The sequence below is a fragment of the Xylocopa sonorina genome, chromosome 9 (assembly GCF_050948175.1).
Source record: "Xylocopa sonorina isolate GNS202 chromosome 9, iyXylSono1_principal, whole genome shotgun sequence".
NCBI classification, from domain to species: Eukaryota; Metazoa; Arthropoda; class Insecta; order Hymenoptera; family Apidae; genus Xylocopa; species Xylocopa sonorina.
This window is the reverse complement of record NC_135201.1, coordinates 12,780,179-12,804,451: the sequence shown is the minus strand read 5'-3', so window position 1 is coordinate 12,804,451 and position 24,273 is coordinate 12,780,179. Positions and strand designations below refer to the sequence as shown.

Sequence of the window (24,273 nt, the reverse complement as noted above, 5' to 3'; positions counted from 1 at the left end):
AAAAAAAACTTTTATTCCCCGTTCGGGTTCACCGTTAATCCGTTTATCGCGTTACCGCCCCATCACCAGTCTAGCAACCCCCACAACTGGTTCGCCTATCGTACTCTCTCCTTCGTCGTTCACGATGCGTATCAACGAAATCAGGATCCACCGTTGCGCAATTACATTCTACAGTGAACCGGCATCGTACTACGCCAAATGGAAGATACCTCTTCGTTTTATTATAGTTTTAATTTATCGCTCACTTTTCAGGCTGTTGATGGTTCAGCGTGTACGCGTACCGCACCAAAGCACAAAGCACGGAGCAACAGAGGAAGGGATGACACGGATGAACGAATCTCTTTCGATGGTTGGTTTTTCTCATTATCTCTAACGTCGAACAACAACTGACTGTTGTTGAAAAGTAATTTGGCGCGTGTGTTGCGAAATTCATAGTACGTATCTCGAGGTATCGCGATACCAACGAGAACCCATTAGCCAAATTGCAGTAGGTGTCTGCTTGTTGCACCTTCGGGTATATTACCTTTACATATTACATATTACCTTCGAGCCACTTTTCGTATCGTCAAACCTCTGGTATTGTCCTTCGTTCTTTTATCCCAGCAACTTGCAACCCATTTATTTAGGCGGCTCTTGATCGCGCGACTCATCCGTGTTTGCTTAGTTAAGTGGCGGGGAGTCACGGTTTTTCGTTCGGTTGACGTTCGCTAAACTCGATAAATTATCGAACACACGCATGAACACGTGCATTCCTGCTTGTTTTCACAAGCATGTATGGGAAAGCGTCGCAAACGTCGGGAACGTGCAAGAGTCTAGCGAGCAGCGTGCGGCGGCCCGGTTTCAAAGTGAGCCGTTAAATTATTCGTGGCGCTTTCGAGCGACAAATGGACCAGTGAGACGTTTTAAAGGATCTCGAGAGTCGTCGGACGTCTATAAATAGGTAGGTTAAAGAAACGTTTAAAATTAACGTAGCACCTATCATCGGCGTATTGTAACCAAAACGCTCTCTTTGCTCATCGATTCGAAGGTATCGAGCACGAAGCGTACGATTAAGATGACACATTTTTCATTGTTTTTTTTTTTTTTTTCATGCAACGTACGTAACGCGAGGAGTGTGCGAGAAGACTGGAATCGTAGGGGTGTGTACGCGCGCACAGGTGTGCCTAGCTGGCGACACGGTTATGGAATATTGATATGTAAATACAGCGGCTCCGGTAGCGTCGATGGCGGTAGCGGCCGTTATTATAGGGGCGCCTAGCAGGTTAACGAGCAACTCGCCGAGTGCGCCTCGATGGGGCGAAGAATAGAGAAGATAGGAAAGTTAAGAGAGAGGGAAAGGAAATGGCAAGAAGGAAAGTCTGTTGGTAGGTCTGATAGAGGTCGAACGGATAGGTGAGACGGATGGATGGGTAGGTGGCGAGGGCGAAGAGAAAAGAAAGAGAAAGAAGGAAGAAAAGGAGGATGAGAGTGAGAAGTATTGGGATGGACGATGGAGGAAAGAGACGAGGGGTAGGGCAGTTGGGTCGCTGCCGGCAGTATAACAGAGACGGTCGGGCGTGCCGCGGAGCGTGCCACCAAAGGGGATGAGAATTTACCACGGATTGGGAAATTATTGTCGGGAGCAATTCTGAAAAAAATATCTGAAAAATTGCAATCGCAGGTTAACGGAACGACGCGCGTCACCGGGTGGGCAGGTTTTATTTTCGAATCTAATCAGAGAGAAAATAATCGATTATATTTTCAGGATAAAGGTTGGAGTAGGACGTATAAATGGCAGAGCGGACAATAGGAACCCGGCGGTGTATAGGGACATACCCTGCGGGACACGGCACGGAACGGGGTGGTTGGAACGGGCCGCGGAAACACGGAGAGGGCGGGAACACGTCGGTCGAGCGAGGGTTGCCGGCGCTGTGAACGCGTTCGAGAACGGGGATGTAGGAGGATGACTGTGGCTCCGCGTATATACGTATCTATGCTTCTCCACGAACAGAGTTTTATATCTGTGCGCGTAGTTGCTAGCGCGCGTGACTGAAACCGCCACCGCCGGTGGTGGTACCTTCTATAGAGACGAACACCTGAAAGGGCGGTTCGCTCGCTTCACCGCGACGTGTCAAATCTTTCCATCTTTCTCTGTATCTCCCTCGATCTTCTCGCGTTCTCCATTTCTTCTCGTTGAATCAACAGCCTTGTTGCTGTCGTCGTTGTTGTTGTTGTTGTTGTTGTTGTTGTCGTCGTCGTCGTCGGTTTCCTAGGTACATCCTTCTCCGCGAACCTTTCGATACCTACGTACTTTTTTTTCCGGTTCATTTGTCAAGTTTCCTTGCCGACTTTGACTTTCCTTTCGGCGGATTATCAGTTTCGTAACCAAGTATCCCGAGCAGTTTGTATCCGGTGGATTCTCTTAGGGTTACCTTTTAATTATTCGTTAGATACGCATGAACGATAAGGAGCGTAGCGTTCGCTTAAAAAATACATAATCCTGCCGCGGGGTTACGCGGAGGGACGTAACCGTATTCCTGTAGGAGGTGGTAGCGTGAAAGGGAACAGCCAGCTCGTCGTCTGCTTGGATGGTGGTAGACGAGAAGAATCCGAAACGATCGAAAGAGGGAGAGAGGGTGGGGTAGCTGCTAGGCGAACGTTAAATCGGAGAAAGATAGAGAGGAAGGACGGAAGAAGAGGGCCAGGGATAGACGAGTGGAAAACGTTCGGTGGGATCGGGGTGAACGCAGCGGGTGTTGGCAGAGTAGGAGGGAGACGAGCACGATAGCGGCGCTGCGGCGTAACGACGCTATAACGCGAGCCGCCGGGTGATTACCTACCACCTCCGTACCCCGTTTACCCTCGTGCGTCAAGCAGTGCGCTTGTCGCGGCACGGTGCACCGCGTCGCGTCGCCTCGCGTCGCCTCGCGCCACGCCACAGGGCGGCGTGGCGCGGCGCGGCGCGGCGCGAGGCGGCGCGCCTACCCACGCCATCGTATCGCGCCACGCCGAGCCGCTTGGCTGTCACCCTGTCCTCCGCGTCCGCATCCGACCACGCAGTACCGTCGCGTTGACCGTACCGTTCCACTACTACCGCGTCGCGTCGGCAGCACTGGATGCCACGCCATCGACCCGACATTACGCCCTGCGAATTCCACCCTTCTTCCATCTCTCTTCGCCTCTTTCGCATCCCCCGTGCGTTCTTCTCGACCGAGTCCGTGGTAGAGACCGATCGCGCGGCCTCGCGCGCCAGTGCTGGTCGCCTGTGTTGCTCGCAACTGCCACGTTCGTGTTGCGGTAAGCCTGACTGGCGAGGAACGCTCGCCGCCGTAAACGCGACGCCCTCGTAACGATGCTACCGGAGAGGTAAGCGGAACGCCAGTTTCAGAGAGGAGTACTTTCCTCACCGATATCACCGATATCGAACGCGTTGATCGCACGTTCTCTAACCATCGTTCTCTTCTTGCCACCTCGACGCTTTCTTTCCTTTCCTTTATTAATAATATACATGCATACGGGGTAATAAGCGAGACTCGCGTGCGATCGTTTCGTTTTGATATGTATGCGCGCTCGCGTAATAGCCTGCCGTTCCTGCCGCAGTCGATGGTAGATACGTGGGATACGCGTCGCGTAGATACGCTCCGAGAGAGTTTCGGTTTGTGCGATAAACGATACGTACCATGCCACGCCAACCTAGGTCGTGCTGCTAGATATGGCTTGGCGTGACCTCGTGCCGTGAATCGGCAGGGTAATGGTCAGAACGAGAGAGAGAGAGAGAGAGAGACCGCCGCCACTACCGTGTGGGGGTGTATACGACGCGATGCCGCGGTGACGCGGGCGAAACTTAACAGAGATGACTCGATCTAACGGTTTCGAATGATAGTTCGTTCCCCAAGTTCTCTGTACGAGTTGTTGTTGTTGTTGTTGTTGTAGAGAAAATTCGTTTCCCGTTCGTTTTCGATTGAAAATTTTGAAAATCGGATGGACAGTCGGTTCGTGATGGATAGAGGTAGCTGCACAGGTGGTAGGGCGGTTAAGCGGTCGAAACGGAAGCGAAAAGCGAGAGCAAAGCGAGAAGTTAAAGTAAAGAACTAGAAAACAGTGAAATTGGAGAGAGAGAGAGAGAGAGAGTGACGATGGTATTGGATGGCGCGTCGTTAACGGTAACGATGGCCACCGATTTTCTCAACGACCCCGCTCTCTGCGCTCCAACGTTTCCCCTGCGACTTCTGGCTCGACGACAATCGGCCTCGAGCCGTCTTATTGCTGCGATAAATATAGAGCCTACTTACTCTTCGATAGCGTCTCTACCCGTTCTACTGGAACCCTCTTCGTCTTCTTCTTTTTCTTCTTCTTTTTCCTCTCCTTCCACCCCCCGTTTTTCCCTCCTTTGAATCCCTCCTTCTACCTTGCGCTTTCATTTTTGTTGACAAACATTACGCTCCGTTTTATTCTCAATCGAACCGATCAAATACTTTATTCCTATAAAGTAATAATAAGAAAATTATAAGAAGGGAATGAATAGGGAGAGCAAGATTTTGATTAATTCACAGTTTTCCGAAAAGAATAGCATAAAGCGTCAGATTGATAGAGCAATGGTAACAGAGGGGAAAGAAAGAAGAGAATGAAGAAGAGGCGATACGAAGGGAAAGTTAAAGATAAGAACTGTTGGGAGAGAGCATCGTTACGAAATCCTTTCGTCGGCGATAGGATGGATCGATCGCGGTCATTTTGCCCCCAAGTCAGACTAGACCTCCGGACTAACCGTGTTCGACGATTACTCGTTCTTCGGTTTGCTTTTTCTTCGCTTTTCTGCTGATCGTTGAATACGACGCAACTTCGTAGTCTGGCGACACTCGAAAGAAAGAAAGAAAGGAAGACCGCTTAAAGATCTGCCATCTAATCGATATCAATATTTTCTTCGCAACCACCCGTTGCAACCGTATTACTACTTTTAACAAATACTGCAACGATGCAACAATTTTTCATTTTAGGCGACCGAAATGAATCGTAGAAACAATGGAATACAAATAGAAAACATACTTCTCTTATTGACTACCGCAAAAAAAAACCCTCTGCCACTTTTTCATTTAGCGTTGTTGCCAGTTATTCGGAAAGAAGGAATTGCATTGTTACGATAAAAGCGAGCGTTTTCACTTGCTCCGACGGTTGGTAAGTTGAAAGATGCTTCCACTTTGAGGCGCTCCTATAAAATTCCTATTCACGTATCGACAGGATTGTTGTTGAAAGTTACCGTTAGAGCATGTTTGCTGCAGAGCACCACTGGTTCTCCGGGATAAGTGAAAAGAAATCGATTCAAGACTGCGAAGCTGCGATTAGATATACTCTTTCGGGTATAGAATGATACACGTGTACAACTTTTAATTGAACATTTTATTAATTTCAATGAAAGAGAAGAAAAACGGAAAAGTAATGAAAGAAAAAATCCCAAAAAGTGTACATTACAACATATTAGGCAAATTATGAAAAATGGTCGATCGATATTGATTTCCATTCGGAAATGCTCTAATATACATATGCATCGTGGCAAGCGTGGACCTTTTCTCTTCTAGCGTAGAGGAATGTCGATCGTGATTACAAAGCATACGGCCAGCAAGATATACGAAGAAATAGGATAGGTTACCATTATAATACATGTACGTACATAGATATGGGACTCGTATATGAATAGCAATCGATAGACTCGATATCATCGCGGTATCGCCATATCGTGTAAGTAGGTACAACGTGGTTGTGCATTGCAGTTCTCATAGAAAATATGCTGCTGCTGCTGCTGCTGCTGTTGCTGCTGGTTAGCTTAAGATGAGATACGCGTGGTATAGTATTTTTGTTCGTATTAGCCCGTACCGCGTGTCAGTTCAGCTCGGTTGTAGCAGAATTTGAAAAGTCTCACTGCCAGCTCTATTTCTTTGGCACCTTCCTCAGAACTTGACATACGAAAATACGGTCCATATGAAAACGTTCCAGGAAAATGTCACATGCGTTACCGTGTACGTATACCGTACAAGTTAGTATACACGCACGCGTACTTAGCGGTGGCAGTGAATAGAGTGAGCTCTCGTTTTCGAGTAATTAATCGTAAGAATTTTTTACTCTTTCTTCCTCCTCCTCCTCCTCCTCCTCCTCCTCCTCTTCCTCCTCCTCCTTCTCCTCCATCCTCTTCTCCTGCTTCTTTTTCTTCTTCTTCTTCTTCTTCTTCTTCTTCTTTGTCGTGTTCTTCTTCTTCTTCTTCTTCTTCTGTTTCTCGCTGGTTACGACTAAACGTCGGCGTTTCGTTGCTTCTCATAGTTTTTTGTACCAAAACAGATAGTGATCTCCCTCGGTGATTTGTAGATCGTCCACACCTGAATGAAAAAATCATCCTTTTTTAATTGTTCAATCGAGTGAGATGAAATAAAAATCGTGCAGATTTACATACCGCCGGGGGCAACCAACTGATTACCCGGTGGTGAGGAAGCATCCGGTGGGGAAGTAAGACGATAGAGCAACCAGTAGTGATACGACATCGGTTCCTCTTTATAACCGGCTATCGTGTGGACGTAGTGCCCGTTCGGCCATTCGGATGCGAGGAATTGAAAATGCGGTGACATTTCCGCTGCGAGAAGCATTACTTCGTAAAATGTTTCATTTTTGGGCGCAGCCACTGTCAAACTGTACGTCTCGTTCACGTTGCTGCCAACCCATAAAGTGTAAGAGACGTTGACCATAACCGGAGCGGTGGCGCTAACGATCACACCGTCGGTGTTATCGTTAACCGTGTTCCCCGTGTTGTTGTTGTTGTTGTTGTTGTTGTTGTATCCGTTGTTACTCGAGCCGATACCGGGAACGGTAACGTTTCCCGCGAGGACGCCGGTTCCCAAAGTGGCCGCGATCGTCGCGTTAATAAATTGCTCACGGTCACGGTCACCGTTACCGTGCGTTACGGAAGTGAATCTCGGTGGTAAAGTTTCAGCGAGTCCTTGGCCGCAGTCGAGAGTTCTGATGCTGGCCAATCCACGGGGCGCGACACCGAGGAGCGCCTCGGCAGTCGCGCGTACATCGCCGGCGAACGAACCATCGGCTCGTTGCTGATTCGTTAGCCAGGCTAAAGCTGCGGATCTGTTCCAATTGTCGGCTGGCTCGTTTTCCGCCTCCTCGAGCGCTTGCATTACCAAAGCTGTCGTCCGAACGTCCCCAAAGCTACCGTCCAGCCTTTGCTGTTGCGCTAAACCGATCGACGGTATGCGTACAAAGTGGTGAATGTTTCGGTGTCTATGATCCTGAGCGATGCACTTCAAAGCCAATATTACCATCGCGACGGTGTCTGAAATAGATTCGAAAGTAGAGTGATGGATTGGAAATTGGAGAGTTCGAAGATATTCTACCGACCGACATTGTGATCTTGAGCAGCGTTCGCGATGTCTAGCAAACGACGGATCTGTCGTTTTCGCACGTGAGCTTGCGCGTTGCAAGCAGCCAGAGTCGTAAGAGCGAACTCGTAATCGGTAGGTGGCTCGTGATGTTGAAGCGTCCCGATCAGATCGTGCCCGTGGAACTGTCGCGGATCCGTGCACATTGCGTTCAACGCAAGGGCGTACCGTGCTAATCGTACAGGCGAGAAACCAGTCTCTCTGTGCCTACGTGAAAAACACCCACAACGCGTACCTTTAACATTATATTAATATTCATGAATCGATACGGCCGATTCTACTACCTCCACAGTAACAAGACTATTTCGAGCTCCATCTGTTTGCTGCTCAACTGGAGATCGAGAGAAGCCGCGGGGGCAGCGTTGTCGTCCCGCGAGAGATTGCTCAGTCGAAGAACCAACAAAACTCGATGAGTATCGTTCCCCCAGCCGGCATCCTTATTACGTTGACTCCATAACCATGCGGTCGCGCGTTCTAAAATTATTTCCGCATCCGTTTCGCTCGTACCAGCCTCCGAGACGCTTCCTACGATTAGATTGCTTCTCCGTTATTCTATTCTGTCTATTAAGGTGTCTCTTTTTAGCCTACCTTCGCCGTAAACTACATCCACCGTGCAGAAATATACCAAAAGCAACACCGTTACAGCTCCCATACTTGCTCTACCCCACATTTTCACCGAGGATCGAACCATGTACGTGTATTCGTCGAGTGTCGCCTCCTATAACATGACGATAACTTGTCATGAAACTAGTGAAATCCTTTTGGTTTTCTTCTTTTTTTCTTTCAGCACCTTGTCTTTTTTTTTTTTTCTTTTTTTTTTTCTAAACAAGAATTAGTTTATCGATCGAATTTAAGAAGGAAGTGAACGAATGGACGAGACGACCACGACCGCCAACCAACATCACCACTACCAACGACCAGCACCAGTAGTGAGTACTGCGGTCAGGTTGAACGTCGCCGCACGGCCGCGGAAACGCAACTGGGAACAACACAATATCGCCTGGGATCGATATCGCGACGGCACCCGCCATCCCTCGTCACGATATACTCATACATACGTAGGTAGGTACACGTACTCTTGGTCGGTGTAACGCGCGTTCGTTTTTCTTCCGAGTTTTTCTTTCGATTTCATTTCACTCGAACATTAATTCGGATATCGAAATGGAGGGAAAAAAAGAGTAAAAATGATAGGTAATAAAAATGATAGGTATAATACGATACTCGAATAGTAGTACTCGAGTAAATGCGCAATGCGGATCAATTGTCAAGGAAAACCGACGTATCAGACGTACCGTCGAGGGACATGGAACTTATAGTTGTAGTTGTCTGTGGAAATAATTTTAAAACTATCATCCGACGACTTACCTTACGATCAACGTGTTTGTTGTCTTGGAAGGAACGCGCGTTCACTAAAATGAATTTGCATAAATAAAAGAACTACTACTATTTTCTACCGCATGTCGAAAAATCGAAGCAAGTACGAGGATACGGTCCAACAACCGATAAGTCTTAATCAATAGAGACCGACGCGAGCACAGTCGAGACCGAGATGCGACCGTGTAAAGTCGCAGATTCGAGATCGCCTTCTTTCTTTCGCGTCTCTGACGGATTGGCGCGCTATGTTCAAGACCGCACTGAAAACAGGAGGGAGCGTGCGCTCTTATTTTATTCTCCTCTTTCGTTAACGAGAACCGTTCGTTAAAGAGGAAGGATACGCGCCTGCATGGACAAACTAGCACGCACGCACGCGCGTCTCACTTGTGGAGGGGAAAGAAATAGGATAATGATTCGAGATATTGCTCCATCTATATACGACCAATGGTACGTACACCAATGGACGACGGCACACCTTCTCCTAGAGAGTTTGCCGTAGGAAAGTTGGCCTGGTGTTGGCAATTCTGTGGGGTTGCGCGAGAATGTTGTACGATTTGGGGTAACTTCTCCGGCGTTACAACTCTGTCGTTAACTCTCAACAAATGTTTAACATGTAGTTAGCCAACAATTACAATTATTACATAGAGGTTTAACAGCTCTTTTCCTATTCAAATCGCACGGTATGTATACTTCAATAGTTTTATTGTAATTTATTTTATATTTTCCGCTTTAGAGGTGAGCGGGAGGGATATATAAAAAAGCTGTAAGAGAGAGTGAGACAGAAGATAACGGCCCCCCACCCCCTGTTAAACCCATGTGGAACCCGTGGCGCCATCTCTGTGAAAAGTGCTGAAACTACTCGCACAGCGTTATCGACAGCGAAGTGAACTACTCAAGAGCTAGCGCCATCTGTTCGAGAAGCCGAGAAACTATTCGGGTATTAGTTTACCCGGGTATTAGTTACTTTCGGCAGAGATGGCGCTACTAGTTCTTAGCTAGTTTACTTTGCTGTCGATAACGCGGTGCGAGCAGTTTGACTACTTTTCACGGTAAATTGACGAATGCGACGCTGCTGACACCGGCAAGCGAGATCGGATAAACATCAGAGAAACAGTAGGAGGAAAACAGATGAGAAGCTGGTCATTCGTAGCGGTGGAGGAACGGGGCAAAAGTTAACCGCTACTTTTGTTTTCAATTTGAAATCGTATCGATTATTAGGTATTTAGAGAGATATGGCGACGAGGGCGGACATGCGTCAAGACGAAGAATTACCGGATGGAAGTAATAAGTTGGTGCTGATGGGAAGATTTCTCAGGATATACTGGAAAATAATATTCGCGTTAATTTGGGCAACTATTTTGATACCAGTCTTTGTGGTTAACAACACCTCGGTGAATATTAATATTCCGGTTAAATAATAATTCGGGATAATATTATATATCGAGATTTGCGTTTGTTTGGCGTTTGACATCCACAGGAGTCTAGATGCGGCTACGTGATACTGATGATGGCTGGATATTGGATCTCCGATTGCTTTCCTATGGCGGTTACTTCGTTGATCCCGATTGTTTTGTTTCCAGCATTCGGAATATTAAGCACCATTGATACTTGCTCCTGTTACATGAACGACACGATAATGGTTTTCATAGGAGGTCTGATCCTTGCTGTGGCAACCGAGCACAGCAAATTACACTTGCGTATCGCTCTTGGAGTAATGAAGACGGTTGGGTGCACTCACGCGAAACTACTCGGTGGTGTTTGCGCTGTAACCACTTTTGTATCCATGTGGGTTTCGAACACCGCGGCGACTGCCATGATGGTGCCGATAATATTCGCGATTCTGAGGGAATTGGAACAGGTTCGTAGCGGAAAGCTAATTTCTCTATGAAATAAGAATTTCTCTTGAAAATGATTCCCGTCCGCGTTAGGCCGGTCTTAGCCGTGTGTTCGAGGTGTCGGAACCGGATCCGGAAAGTCCGGAATCAGAACCGTAAGTTGTTGGTTTGAACAGCGGAAGGAACGATGAACGGATCTAGAGACACGGTACACGTCCGTAGGGAACAGAAGCCGACGAAGGTAACGAAAGCTTATCTGATGGCCTCGGCGTACTGTTCAACGTTCGGAGGGACTGGTACGCTGGTAGGGACCGGTACCAATCTCACGTTCAAGGGGATTTACGAAAACACGTTCCCCAACGCCCCGCCTATCAATTTCACGCAGTGGATGCTCGCCTCGATACCGCAAATGGTCGTCAATTCTTTTTTGACCTGGCTTCATCTTCGCATTACTTTCTTAGGGTTCCTCAGGCCACGTAGCAAAGATGCGCAAATGGCCAGTATCGGTGAAGAGGGACAAGCGATTACCAATCGGGTAACTAATTCTCTACTAATTCTCGGCTAACTCCTTCCTTCTCTCCCATCCTACTTTTACCGCACTTTTTTTACCTTACTTAAGGTGATACAGGACCGATACAACGGATTGGGTAAGATTACGTTTCACGAAGCAGCCGTTGCCACCCTCTTTTTATTCTGCATATTCCTATGGCTGTTCCGGAAACCTGGTTTCGTCCGCGGATGGTCCGAAGTGTTAACAGACATGTTAAATATCTTTTCATTAGCCATGAAAATTCACTAGTCCGAATACTTGCGCGCGTACCGCTTTAATCGAGTATAAATCTGATTTGACAGAGACCTCCGGGATTCGGTACCTGTCATATTCGCATCCATCATGATGTTTTTCATTCCGAAGGAACTAAACTTTCTCCGTAGCTTCAGTCGAAATCGTAAGCACAAAAAAAAAAAAAAAAAAAAAAAAAAGAAAGGAAAGAAAAGAAAGAAAAGAACGTCCACCGTCCATCGAATCGTTTTCTAGCTGCCGAGAGGCCCGAAAAATCTTCGGAAGGTTTGATCACATGGGACGTGATCCAAAAAAAAATGCCTTGGAGTTTAATGTTCCTTCTGGGCGGTGGTTTCGCGATATCCAGGGGGAGCGTCGCTTCCGGTTTGGCAAGAAAAGTCGGTGAAACCTTGATGCCGTTGCGACACTTACCACCTACGATGATATTGTTCTTCGTCTCGGTGTTTTGCGAAACTATCACAGAATTCACTTCGAACGTTGGCATTGCAAACATTACTTTGCCGGTAATCGCGCAAATGGTAATTATTCTCGTTTGCTGGTCGACTTATTTCAAGTTATTAACTCGATCACGCACGATTCTATAGTGCGTAGCGATGGAGATGCATCCCCTCTATTTAATGTACCCGGCAGCCATAATGTGTTCATATTCTTTTCGATTACCGGTTGGAACACCGCCGAACGCGATCGTAACTGTCGTTGGACGGATTCCGACAAAATGGTTGATGTTCGGAGGTTGCGCTCCTGCGATCTATTCGGTGCTGGTGCAAATGATTTTCTTCGTCACTTGGGGAGTGCACGTATGGGGTCTCTACGAATTCCCAGAATGGGCTAAACACGCTGAAACGTCCGATTGAAGTGTTCCGAGCGTTACTTACTTGTTCATTCGTTAAATAAATTTGAAGATTAGACAAAATCGTAATGGAAATTATAAATAGTTTTATTCGTGGTCGCGATGTATAATACAAGAATGGATGTATCGCCAGCATTACCGACCAATTACATCGGCTGTGTTTTCGCTACAGGCGATTCGATTTTTTTCGGATTCGAATTGATCTCCTGTTGCTCTAATCTACGATGTCGCTTCATAGTAGAGAGTACACAGTGAAAGCTGGCGGTTTTCTTCTTCGCGCTTCCTTTCGGAGTACTTTCCCCCGTTCTACGAACCGGCAATCTCGGGGATGACATTTCGTCCATAAAATCAAAGTCCGACTTTTCTTCGGTTCTAAAAATGGGACGGGAATTATTTCATAAAAATAAAAAAAAAAACAAAAAAGAAAAACAAAAAAACAAACAAAAAAAGAGGATAGAAAACGGCGAAGAAGGATTAAAATTGAAACAGCACAGCACTTGTATTCTTGCGCGCCGTTCTCTTGTTGTCGATTGTTCGAAAGTAGAGGCGATGGACCCCTTCTGCCAGGACATTTCCATTCGAGTTCCAAAACTTTACCGTTTGCTTCGAGGGTCTCGATCAATGTTAGTATGTCGTCCGGTTTCAGAGTCCATTCGTTCTAAACAAAATAGACGAGAATGAAGAAAAAGAAAAAGAAAAAGAAAAAGAAAAAGAAACTGTTACGTTCGCTCGTATACCTTCCCATCCGTACTTTCGTACTTTTCATCGTCCGAGCATCCGATCGACCAATCTTCTTCGTTACGCTCCATTCTTTTGATCGTCCGAAAAATCAACTAATCAATTCGGATCGACGTAAACGCGATACGTATACATTTCGAATCATCTTGGCAGCAATTTAACCTCGAACGAAACGTCGTATTCCTTTACCCTAACCTCGAATCGTAACGCAAAACCTCGGTTGGCTAGAAACTGCACCAGATGTCGCGATTGACCAGCGCGTAACTTTCGACGCGCTGCTGACAAATCGATGAAAAGTAGCTTTTTATTATAGTAGCAAACAACTCGAATATTTAACGATATTTCCTTTTCGTTGCCCTATTTCTCTCGCTAACGCATATCGGCTAATCCACCACTAGTCGTGGTTATCCGTTTAGCTTTTTAACAATTCATGCTAGATGCCTAGATCAATCTGACAGTAACGAATTGTGCAGGAGTCGACCGCGAGTATTCGATAGATAATGTACTTTAAATTACTGTACAGCTAAAGAACGACAGAGTACAATAAATATTAGCAAAGGAGTGTTGTTCTACTGGTAGTGCAGGTAGTGTGCTACCGCCAAGGGGAAAATGTCGTGAAAATTTTTGATCAAAAGCTACGTATTGTAAATATGACGCGTTGAAGATCGGAAAATCGATCGAAAGATAGAAAGATGGAAGTAGAGCCAACGGAAGGAAAAAGGAAAGCTGCACCCGGTACACCGGGTCGTGATCTTTGCCGAGCGATCCTACCGATTTATTATCTCGGTAAACTGTGCGGTCTGATACCAGTAAGATTTCTCGTACACGCTCCGAACGAACGATGTCAGGCTCGTTTAAACGTTCTGGATCTCGTCTACAGGTAAGGTGAGACGATCGTTTAGTTCAAACTATAGACGGAAAACGTATATTTTCCGAGCGATTATTCTCTAGTTTCTGCGTGTTAATATTCCTGATCGGTGCGGAAATTTGGGGCTTATGGCGAGATCTGAAAGATGGCTGGGAATACAGTACCAGACTGAAATCTCGAACGGCTGTGATCGTAACGTGCAGCGACGTCGTTGGAGTGATGAGCTTAAGCGTAGTTGGTATCGTTGGCTCTTCTTTCCGATGGAAGTACCTCCAACTCGTCGTAAACAAATTAATCGAGGTGAGAAATCGGTTTCGTTTCAGCTACCATCGAGTATCGAGCAATCTGTAATCTCGACAATTGTCGTATCGTTTGATTTCAGGTGGACAACAAGATCGGTATACCGTCAACGAAGAACGCTCGAAGATTCACCATCGGTTTAACCGTATGCAGCCTCGCTTATCTCTGGCTGAACTCGATTCTCGATTTTTACACGTGGGATCACGAAACGAGAGTGAACAACAAAATGACGACCGGTAAAGGTCCAATTAACTTTGCTCCCCTATATTTCATGTACACCGTGAACATTTCGGTGGAAATTCAGTACACCGTTTCAACGTACATCATAGGGCAAAGATTCGTTCGGCTGAACGAGAGACTCCGCGAGCTGCTTAATAATTGTAACAGCAGGAACGGCTACGGCTACGAGAACGACAACCCGACCGATTATTTCCGGAAATACGGTTACGGGAATACGGAAGATACGCTAGGTAGATTTTACATAGAAAAGTACGGTATCGTAACCGGTATCCTGACGTAAAATCGGTTTCGTTTGTTTGCACAGGAGCAGCCGAGGACAAGGGGGGGACCGAGAGGAACTGGTTGAACAACGCAACACCGAGAAGGCGATTCGTGTCGCGGAAGGTGGACGGTAATGCCGTTTGCGCCGACTTTTCATTGATTCTTAGCGATCGGGCTAATCGGATCGATTTTTTGCATTTTCCCAGGTTCCAACAGGTTCCACGTAAACGATATATCCGAATTGATGATGGTTCATTCTTCGCTTTGCGACGTGGTCGCACTCGTGAACAACGCGTTCGGTTTCGTTGTGCTAACAGTCACTGTATCCTGTCTGCTACACCTAGTGATCACGCCGTATTTCTTGATTTTGCAAATTGGCCAGAAAAACGAGTGGATATTTTTAGTCGTGCAATGCGGATGGTGTATCTTTCACGTAGCGAGAATATTCTTGATCGTTCAACCTAGCTATTCGACGGTGGTAGAGGTGAGGAGAAGCAGGAGGCTCGGCAAGGTACGAAAAAAAGAAGAGACGACGCGTTTACGTTACGGAAGATATCTTCGTTCCAGGGAAAACGAACAGCGGCTCTCGTTAGTCAATTACTATTCTGCAATTACGAAACAAACGTTCGGCGAGAATTGGAAATATTCTCGCTCCAATTGCTACATCGACCTCTCGAATTTTCAGCGTGCGGTCTCTTCCCGTTGGACAGAACGTTAATAACCTCGGTAAGAAAAGTAAAGAAAAGAGAGAAGAGAAGAGAAGAGAAGAGAAAAGAAAAGGTGATCCCAGCGCGTACGCATGCATCTGTTTCAGATCGCCGGAGTTGTAACCACGTATCTCGTTATTCTGATGCAATTTCAACACGCGGACGACGCAAAGGACCACGTGGACATACTGAGAAACGTAACGCGCATCATAAAGACCGTATCGCCGAATATCACAGGCTCGAAGATCGTGTGATTCTAACAGAGAGCGTGGGAGAGAGGGGTTGGGGCGGTAGTTTGGTTCAGAGACTAAGAGTAAGAGAGTTTAAACGTAAAAGTAAAAGACAATCGGACATTACGATAATGACATTTAATATTCCAATTCTAATAAACAGCGGTAATATACAAATACAGGTTACTCGTATCGTAATCCAACTACTAGTTATAGCTCGAGTCATCGCGTCGATTCGAACCATCATCGATCGACGTTTAATTAAGAGTGCACCTCGTACGGTGTCTAAAACTAGACGTCAGTCACAGCCTGTCCAAAATATTCTTCGACCTCCTCGTTTCGCGGTATCTCCGACGAGAGGATAACACAACTCGGAAAAAAACGAGGAAACTTGAATAGTTCTCGTTCGAAGAAGCCAGGTATCTCCTCGTTTAATCAATTTTCATTCTTACGTATGTGTATACATGCGAGGTGCGTACAACCTCCTCTCTCGTATACCGATTTCCCCCTCTCTCCCCACTCTCCGTAAGCGCGTAGCGAGTGTACAACTTTCGTTTGACAACGAACGCATTATACATCCTTTTTCGTAGAAATGATTAGTCTAGGAAATAAATATTGGGTCGTTCGAAGTATCTAACTGTGACAATGGCTATCGACTCGTAGTTCACGTCCTACGGACACGACGGGTTGATGACGGATAAACGCGCGAGTTGTACGCGTTTGTTATACGTCGTAGTAAAGGTATTTCACTTTTCGCATCGTTTTAGAACGTTCCTTGTCGAGCTTCCTCGCTCGTACGAGAATCTTCTCAATTTACCGTGGCTGCTGTTACCGGAGGTTGTGTTTTTTGATGCGCGACCTGCATCAAGTTATCGCAACAACTGTCTTTCGGCACGTTCAAACCCTTCGACCTGTGACAGTTTATCAAGCTCTCGGGATTCGAAGACAGCTCCGCGTCGTTCTCTCCTTTGCTCTGGTGGCGAGCGTTACTACACTGGCAGGGGCTTGAATGTCGATGAAGTCGGGAGAAACAGTCGCTGCAAACTCTCACGGGATTGTACAGTTGTTCGCTAGGTAACGGTGTAGAATTTTCCGAGCAATCGGCGCAGAAGATTTTACCGCAGCATCTGCGATGCGTGAACGACCGATAACGATAAGTGGTTATAATTTCATTTGCCTGTGTCGTGGCTCGTCGTACCTGCAGTGATGTTTACGTCTTCCCAGCCAGAACTCCGTGCCGCAACCCATGCACCGATTCACCGCATGATCGGGTACCCAGAGAGTAGGGGCAGGGCCCAGTTCCTCGACCGCTTCCCACGACATGTCCGAAGGTAGCGATTCTCCGTGGTCGCCGGTACTTCCTACCGAGTCGGGTAACGATCCCTGGAACAGACGATAGCGAGGTATCGGTCACGCGACGGTGTTTCGATGGAATCATTTCGAGTTGATCGACTCACGATATCGTCCACGCGATCGGCATCTGCGCTATGATTGCAAACTTGCTTGATCAGAGCCATTCTCGTCGTATGTAACTCCTTCCTTAACGCTTCTTCCTTCAACTGAAACGTAACGGGGAAAAAAGGAAAAAGAGAATAGAAAGTGCGGAGACAATATCGATATCGAAACATCTCCGTGATATTATATTTCGCGATGGATAACTGAACGTATCGATTAGCGATAGGCGCGACCAACTGCAACCATAAAATTAGTACCTTATGTTCCACGATGATCTGTTGCACGCGCATCTGTACGTCGCAGTGTATAACGGGAAGACCGTCGACATCGTCCAATCTATCGGTATTGTCCGGCACGACCTCTTGGTAGATGATCGGCGAGGCCGGATAAACGCTGCTAGGTGTTCTCGGTTCCATCAGCGGTGCGCTGGTATCGCTAATATCGCTACCCTCGTTGTGATTGTGATTGTGATTGTAATTGCGACTGCAGAAGCAAACAGTTTGACTGGCGTTCATCGCAGTGCTCTCGACCCACGGGGATACGATGTCCGGTGACGAATTTTTTTGCGTTCCGCTGCTCGACGACAACTTTTGTTCTTTCAAAGTGCTCTCATCTAGGTATGTATGCGCGGGGGGGGGGGGGGGGGGGGGGGGGGGGGGAAAGATACTTACGTTTCTTTATCGGTAGTGACGATCAAAGAGTCGTTACTCGGTATCAGCGTGTCCGTTGAACTGTCCACCGATGGATTCACCGGCGAATCGTTCAAAGCTGCGCAACTCTCGACGCACGTTGTCGCGTAATACTTGGTCTTTTCCAGATTCTCCGCTATACTCTGTTCTACGGTATCGTCGATCGGTTCTCGGGTACAGTTCTCCGCGTGCTTTGCAGTCTTTCCGGCCACTTCCGCGTCGAGCGTTAACGAATCGAATTTCCTGTAATTGCGTTACAATCTGAATTACACCGGCCCAGATTGAACTTGAGAATCACCTTTTTTTTTTTTTTTAAACCGCCGCGGTAGAAGAATCATAGAAGTCTGCGTAATTACTTTTCTACCGAAGCACTTGGATCGCTGAGTCGGCGATGAAGATAGGCCGCGTGATCGGGAGTGTGCATGAGGTCGCCGTACGAACGAGTCTTAGTCATTTGCTGGCCCTGCGGCTCTTCGCTTTCACCGCCTTCGATATCTATCATTGTCACTCTTTGCTTGTCATCTCTGATACCGAGAGGGGACTCCATCGAACCTAAATATACTTCGGACCATAAATCAAGGTCGCGTACGTTACAACTTGGCCACAATACCTTAACACAGGAAATGTTGCTCGATAAATAAGGTTAAAAACCGGTTAAAACGAGTCGAACGAATCGAAAGCTGTCTTACCTGATTCTTTAAAGGCGAGTACAAATGATTTACGAACGAATTTGAATTTAGGAAACGCCAAACTGAAAATGTACGTTCCCGTATTCTTAATTGCAATCTCTCTTGCCTCGTGTTACAAAGAAATGTGCCGAAAAGCTGTGAGTAGGTATGCTGTGCGAGCTTCACCTGAAACCGATCGTGTTTACATCGATCAAGACGCGCGAGGAACGGGTAATTAAGTCGTGTCGAGGAAACGGTCGTTCACGTACCAGGTATGCGGGGGACATTTCGAAACTGCATTTGAATTGTAATATTAGCTGATGCACGCAATCGAGCCATTGCAAAAATACTGGGCATCGTTCGTTTGGATCTTCGCTGCCAACGGTTTGTCCGCAACGATCAGCAAATTTATGCCCAAAGTCTAACCACTCTCTCTCGCACAAAACTTGGAATCCCTGGCAACGGGTTGGCGAAATAACGAAACGATTATCCAGTGGAAAAAGTAAAGCAAAGAAAGAGCAAGTACCTGCGGCGTACCTCCATTGTTCGATAATAAGGATCGAGAAGGATTTGCGCTAAAGCAACTATCTGAGGCGTTCTATCCCAGCCGTCGCTGCAATGCACCAATACCGGCCGGCCGTCTCTTTCTATCGCCGACGCCACAGTCACCGCTGCCCGCAACAATCCGGACATGTGTTGCAACCATCGAGTCCCCTCTAAAAGGCTCAGCCAACTGTGAAAGAAGAAATGAGGTACGAGTTTCACATCGATTCGATTCGATTCGATTCGATTCGATGAACAGGACAAAAACATTTACTTTGGTTGATCCGCATCCGACGCGCAGAGCTGTCTCACCGCGTGAAAACTTTTTCGTATCGAGTGAATGTTTGGCAAATTCATGAACTGTACGTCGCAACTGGGATAATATTCGGGACATTCGCAACCACCACCACGAGCTCTATTCGCAAGGGCGGTTGTGTACGATCTGGCGTCCACGATTAAAACTTTCTGCAAACAAGCGTGTTATTACCCTGTTACACAATCTGTATGTACCTTATGATACACTCGGAATTTCTTTTTTTTTAATCAAGAACCGAAACGTTTCTCCACGGTAATTTGCAGGCTTGGTGAATAGTCGATGCTCACTTTCGTGCTATTTGTCGCGACACCGTCGTCGCCAGTATCGGGGTAAATGATGGAAGAATCCACCATCGTCGATTCACCTTTATCATAGGAACATGCATCCGAGAGGGCCTTCAAAAGATTCTCATCGTCCGGATCCCGCCAACCGAGCCATCCAACTTCCGGTTGACTACTTCGCGCTATTACAGCGCCATTGTTCACATGCCTTTGAAATGAAACAGGGCGTGAAGAGAGCAGAAATTATTTTAACCAACAGAGTAACAACAGAGTAGCCAAATGTAGGAAATACTCTTTATCCGTTCGATTCACCTCCAGACAACAGCAGGGATCCGTCTGAAACTTCTGAATTTAGCCACCATCTCGAGGCTATCGTCGGAAATGCAAGAAGGAACCAGAAGTAAAGGCGGATAAGATGAACACATACGATAATCTTTGTTAATTTGGCTTATACGCCATGTCCCGTGCAGATTAAATTTTAGTCGTTCCACCTAAAATGTATAATGAGGGGAGGGACGGGGGCAGAGGAAGAAAGAGAATTAGATTTCATATAAGCAACGAATCTTATTAGCGTTTTCACCTTCGCCATCCTTTCGCTTACCTCTGAATTGAAGGTGGCGGCGTACGATATGTTATCTTTTCCTAACTTTAAGTTGTCCTTGCCTTCCTCCATAGACCAAGCGTAATACGCGAAAGCGAATATGTCTTCTATGTTCTTACGTGGGTAAGTCACCTTGTGTAGTCTCTTGAACCATTCCAAGCAATGTTCATTCGTCGAAAAGGCACAACTGTTGAATATGTTTCGATTAATCAGGTTGGTAATCGTCATCCGTCGTCCAATCGTGCGTTTAAAATGAGACAACAGAACGTCGTACCTCAGCGAACGAGCATCCTTGCAACCAATGTGCAGGAAGAAAATTTCTTTAACTTCTAGCTGCTCTATTAAACCCAATGGAATATTATAACACGTCTGACTTAATTGTAAATAGAGTCTGTAATTAGATAGAGCCAACACTCCGTCTGATGTACGTCCGAGTGCAACGATATATTCCCCGCTCAAAAGATTAAATGGGACTGTAAGAGTTTCATCTTCGCGTTCAAAATGCGTATGCTTTGGAAATAACTCGGAGGCGTGTAAATGACAAATGGATTGCAAACTTGTTGGCTCCTCGGAACTCTCCATCTCCGCTCTGTATGACACATGGTTATAAAAAAGTTCACTCTTCCCTTTGCACAGCAATGGTTCTAGCTGTTGACTAGATCTTACTCTTTAGGATTGGTTTAACGATTAAAAGATAGTTTTTTAAGTAAGATTAGTCCTGCGTGAGTGTGCGTACGTGGCCATTTTTTATTCTTTTACCTTCGCCAAGTCTCTTCAAATCGTACACGTACGCGGTTGAAAATTTGTAAATATTAATTACGTTACAGTACCGTATGCTCTACTCTGTATACCGTACGAGTGCGCGGCCGCTTCTGACCACATTATGGTTAGACGATAAATTCGGCAAACTTATTTAAAACCGTTTAATATAACGATAAAAGCAGAAGCGTTGAAACAATCGCAGCAATTTGCTATCGCTTATCGATTTGTGTCATTTACAAGCCAGTACCGCACGCACGCACGCACGCACGCACACACGCACACACACACACACACACACGTATATGGAAAATTGCTCTGTATCACTAAAGTTTTAATTTAACACGATATTGTTACGCGTTACACATTTGTTAACATTCGCGAAATTCTAAAAGGAGAAACGTATCGTTTTCTACGTAGGAAACAGCTGAAAAATGAAATCTATCGAATGATACTTAAAACTAAACCGTGCCAGTAAAACCTTTTAAATCGACATATGCGTATCCGTGATCGTCGAAGGTTGATAATGGTTGATGATACCACCGATCCGAATTCCGCACACAACTCAATACCGAGCTAAACAAAACTAATGTTTAAGTAAATACGTGGCGAGCAAAAGGTAAAACGGAAGAGTGATGCGGTATTAAATGAGAGAAAGAAAAGAAAATAAAAGAAAAGAAAAGAAAAGAAAAGAAAAGAGAAGAAAAGAGAAGAGAACAGAACAGAAGAGAAGAGAAGAGAAGAGAAGAGAAGAGAAGAAAAGAAAAGAGAAGAAAAGAAAGGAAAAGATAATCTCGGGTGAATCGCAATAACCGCGGGGAACCGTAATAATGAATTTCCAACAATGACCGTCTTTTACCTTGGATTGCGAAGTTTCTCCGCGATGGACGATATCCAACCGTTTTGATACTTCATACAACATCCATAAACAGTCGTTTACACAAGATGCACAGCGAGGACATTACTCAATCGAGAGAGAAAGCATTTCCCCGCGTAGAAAAACAATGCGTATGCGAACGTTTTCCTTCTTCTTCTTCAACTTTGACAATTATCCAACGTTTCTAAACTATTTTTTGTAGGTCAGTAGACAGCTTACGAGATGAATGATTCCACCGCAACTAATCCTATTCGAGCCCAATACAAACGCGATCACTTTTCGTCCGGAGAATGGCCAACATCACGCAAACCGATTTCCATTAATCGAACTGTTCCCTTCCTTCCTTCCTTCTCTTTTCTCGTTAGTACTTTTTTTCTCCTGTTAAACGATCCGTACTCGAAAGAATACAATTTTCGATAATTATATTTGTAAAAAGTACTCTCCGTCGTTCTATTCGATGTGAAAGTGACAGATTAATCTATATACAAGTCAAGCCGATTTCCCATTGCTCGCGATAACCAAGTTTCCTTACTGCCCGTTTTCAACGAATCTATTTTTTCCTTTGAACCGTTACGTTTCATTGGTAACCAATATCACGCGACGCATTATCTTTCTTTTTAAAACATTATTCTTTGGTAACGTTTCAAAGTTTTCTTTCATTTCTATCAAATATTTACGCGTTCGCAACACTTTGAGAATCCCATCCCATTGTTCTTGAACGAGAGATTCGTATAGGAAAATTTAGACGGTAAGAATGAGAACCGAGCCAATATTAATAATAAACGCTTGTAGGTAGAAAATTTTCAATTTCCGTTAAGGTACACGCGATAGTATCGTGGTCGCTTTATTGTTGTTCTTGTTGTTGTTGTTGTTGTTATTGTTATTGTTATTGTTATTATTATTATTATTATTATTATTATTATTAGTATACAGTTCTTCGATGAGAATGTAAAAAATTTTTATTCAACGTAATGGCGGCAATGCGAGGCATTTTAACGCCATCGTGCTTGCCGATGGAAAGTAGGATCGCTGAAAAATGTCGCATCGCTATTCAAAATGGAAACAAACTATAGAGCGGTGTTCGCCTTCTTATCATGCCTTCCAAAAATTTGGATTTTGCTGCAACCTCCTCTCAAAAGTCTCGTACCATCCTTGGATAGTAGACAACGGTACAAAGTTTTCGGTCGGATTCGGTGTCATTTGGGCCTGAGTCACGGAAAAGCTTGACACGTAATTCAGAAAACTAGTAAGCATCTTTTGAACAAATTCTAGAAACGAATTGGACGTGGCTTCGGTCACAGTAGCCGCTTGTTGTTCTATAGCACCGATCGGTTCAACGGAAACTCCTATTTGCGCTACGTGAGAAATCTTCCCTACACCGAAAATGCCCAGGTTGCTATTTTCAAATTCATGATTCTTCTTCAGGGTTGATATCTTGAATATAGCCGATGGCTTGGCATTTGAGATGTAACCGAGAAATTGCCAGTTAGGTGGAGCGGTCGGGTCCGGCCAACTAAAATATACTGGGAAAATAAAAAGATTACAGTAACGCTACGTATACGCAAGGTTAGTCGTGTAATTGGACAATTTTAATATCTACCTGCACCGCCTGTCCCATCGGGAAATGGTATAGTACCCGTCAGAAATACAACAATGTGATTGATGTTATCCGCGTCAGGTACCGTTATTAAAAACTGATTCTCTCCAATCTGCTGGAAATCCGTTTGCACCTTAGGACAGAGAAATTCACATTTTTACAGCACAGCGTAGTAGTTGCGTCGCGATACTACTTGATAAACTTGAAATTTATCGCATCTAAAGATGCCGTGACAGTCTGACGGGGGAATATAGAAGAGAAAAGAAAATAAAGTGGCGATGCACTCTACGTACGCGATCTATTTACATCTAACTGACAGTTTAACGTTGAAAATAAAAAACAATGTCGGTGCTTCCAGGTAAATAACCATAAATAGAAATACTTACCAGTCGACCGGACACAATTATACCAAGCATCTTTGCGTCGAGTCTAGATCATTCTACCGCTTTCCTCTTATCGTGTTCTACTGAAAATGTTCGGTACGAACACAAACGTCGTCTACCATCCAAAAAACATTAACGACACCGCGAGAATGGTGTTGTGTCACGATACGCGCAGCTGTACAGAGTGGAAACTACGGTAGGGCGACCGAAACTGAAGCAGCACTTTCATCTCGGTTCATCGCATTTCACAGGGAATGAAATTTCTTTAAATAAATTTTAAATACATTCAACTTTAGCTTTAAAAGCCTAAGAAAGTCGCTTCTCGTTGCAGGTATCGTGTACTTTGAATAACGCAAAGGAATGAGATAAAGAGACAAGGTGTGTCGTCTCTGTCAGATTTTATGCTCCATGATTGTAGACACGTGACGCTCGCAACAAATGTCTCGGATGATTTGTAAATTGAAGATTTAAGAAAATTGTGTCTGCTGTG

The 24,273-nt window shown here is 45.5% G+C and overlaps 6 protein-coding genes across 8 annotated transcripts; 2 read left to right on the top strand and 4 right to left on the bottom strand.

The window, feature by feature from the left end:
- Nucleotides 1-6,214: 6,214 nt before the first annotated feature.
- Nucleotides 6,215-8,126, bottom strand: LOC143427155 (uncharacterized protein CG3556). Its single transcript, XM_076901082.1, has 5 exons — nucleotides 7,998-8,126; nucleotides 7,694-7,934; nucleotides 7,369-7,616; nucleotides 6,419-7,303; nucleotides 6,215-6,344 (listed from the first exon to the last, which is right to left on the bottom strand). The coding sequence occupies exons 1-5, from the start codon at nucleotides 8,098-8,100 to the stop codon at nucleotides 6,283-6,285; spliced, it is 1,539 nt and encodes a 512-aa protein (XP_076757197.1). The 5' UTR covers nucleotides 8,101-8,126; the 3' UTR covers nucleotides 6,215-6,282.
- Nucleotides 8,127-10,078: 1,952 nt separating this feature from the next.
- Nucleotides 10,079-12,274, top strand: LOC143426689 (protein I'm not dead yet). Its single transcript, XM_076900283.1, has 8 exons — nucleotides 10,079-10,174; nucleotides 10,261-10,641; nucleotides 10,712-10,773; nucleotides 10,841-11,153; nucleotides 11,238-11,380; nucleotides 11,471-11,565; nucleotides 11,655-11,938; nucleotides 12,005-12,274. Exons 1-8 carry the CDS (start codon nucleotides 10,082-10,084, stop codon nucleotides 12,272-12,274), a joined length of 1,641 nt encoding a protein of 546 aa, XP_076756398.1. The 5' UTR covers nucleotides 10,079-10,081.
- Nucleotides 12,275-12,409: 135 nt separating this feature from the next.
- On the bottom strand, nucleotides 12,410-13,182 carry Pa1 (PTIP binding protein Pa1). The gene is made up of 3 exons (XM_076900465.1): nucleotides 13,008-13,182; nucleotides 12,768-12,928; nucleotides 12,410-12,642 (listed from the first exon to the last, which is right to left on the bottom strand). Exons 1-3 carry the CDS (start codon nucleotides 13,077-13,079, stop codon nucleotides 12,417-12,419), a joined length of 459 nt encoding a protein of 152 aa, XP_076756580.1. The 5' UTR covers nucleotides 13,080-13,182; the 3' UTR covers nucleotides 12,410-12,416.
- Nucleotides 13,183-13,700: 518 nt separating this feature from the next.
- Nucleotides 13,701-15,638, top strand: LOC143426688 (gustatory receptor for sugar taste 43a). The gene is made up of 7 exons (XM_076900282.1): nucleotides 13,701-13,888; nucleotides 13,960-14,176; nucleotides 14,259-14,665; nucleotides 14,721-14,800; nucleotides 14,884-15,161; nucleotides 15,245-15,403; nucleotides 15,492-15,638. Exons 1-7 carry the CDS (start codon nucleotides 13,701-13,703, stop codon nucleotides 15,636-15,638), a joined length of 1,476 nt encoding a protein of 491 aa, XP_076756397.1.
- Nucleotides 15,639-15,737: 99 nt separating this feature from the next.
- LOC143426740 (phosphatidylinositol-3,5-bisphosphate 3-phosphatase MTMR3) lies at nucleotides 15,738-22,192 on the bottom strand. Of its 3 annotated transcripts, none has more exons than XM_076900362.1 (15): nucleotides 21,786-22,192; nucleotides 20,442-20,756; nucleotides 20,168-20,354; nucleotides 19,879-20,057; nucleotides 19,573-19,774; nucleotides 19,244-19,434; nucleotides 18,964-19,159; nucleotides 18,696-18,881; nucleotides 18,448-18,612; nucleotides 18,115-18,368; nucleotides 17,741-18,001; nucleotides 17,327-17,642; nucleotides 17,072-17,173; nucleotides 16,813-16,997; nucleotides 15,738-16,684 (listed from the first exon to the last, which is right to left on the bottom strand). In XM_076900362.1, the coding sequence occupies exons 1-15, from the start codon at nucleotides 21,839-21,841 to the stop codon at nucleotides 16,423-16,425; spliced, it is 3,057 nt and encodes a 1,018-aa protein (XP_076756477.1). In that variant the 5' UTR covers nucleotides 21,842-22,192; the 3' UTR covers nucleotides 15,738-16,422. The 3 variants fall into 3 exon arrangements, with proteins under 3 accessions (XP_076756477.1, XP_076756476.1, XP_076756478.1); XM_076900361.1 differs by having other exon boundaries at nucleotides 15,738-16,741; nucleotides 21,786-22,191; XM_076900363.1 differs by lacking the exon at nucleotides 21,786-22,192 and adding an exon at nucleotides 21,382-21,450 and having other exon boundaries at nucleotides 15,738-16,741.
- A 552-nt stretch (nucleotides 22,193-22,744) lies between these two features.
- On the bottom strand, nucleotides 22,745-23,934 carry LOC143427074 (protein OPI10 homolog). Its single transcript, XM_076900931.1, has 3 exons — nucleotides 23,787-23,934; nucleotides 23,404-23,533; nucleotides 22,745-23,326 (listed from the first exon to the last, which is right to left on the bottom strand). Exons 1-3 carry the CDS (start codon nucleotides 23,814-23,816, stop codon nucleotides 22,896-22,898), a joined length of 591 nt encoding a protein of 196 aa, XP_076757046.1. The 5' UTR covers nucleotides 23,817-23,934; the 3' UTR covers nucleotides 22,745-22,895.
- Between the last annotated feature and the right edge of the window lie 339 nt (nucleotides 23,935-24,273).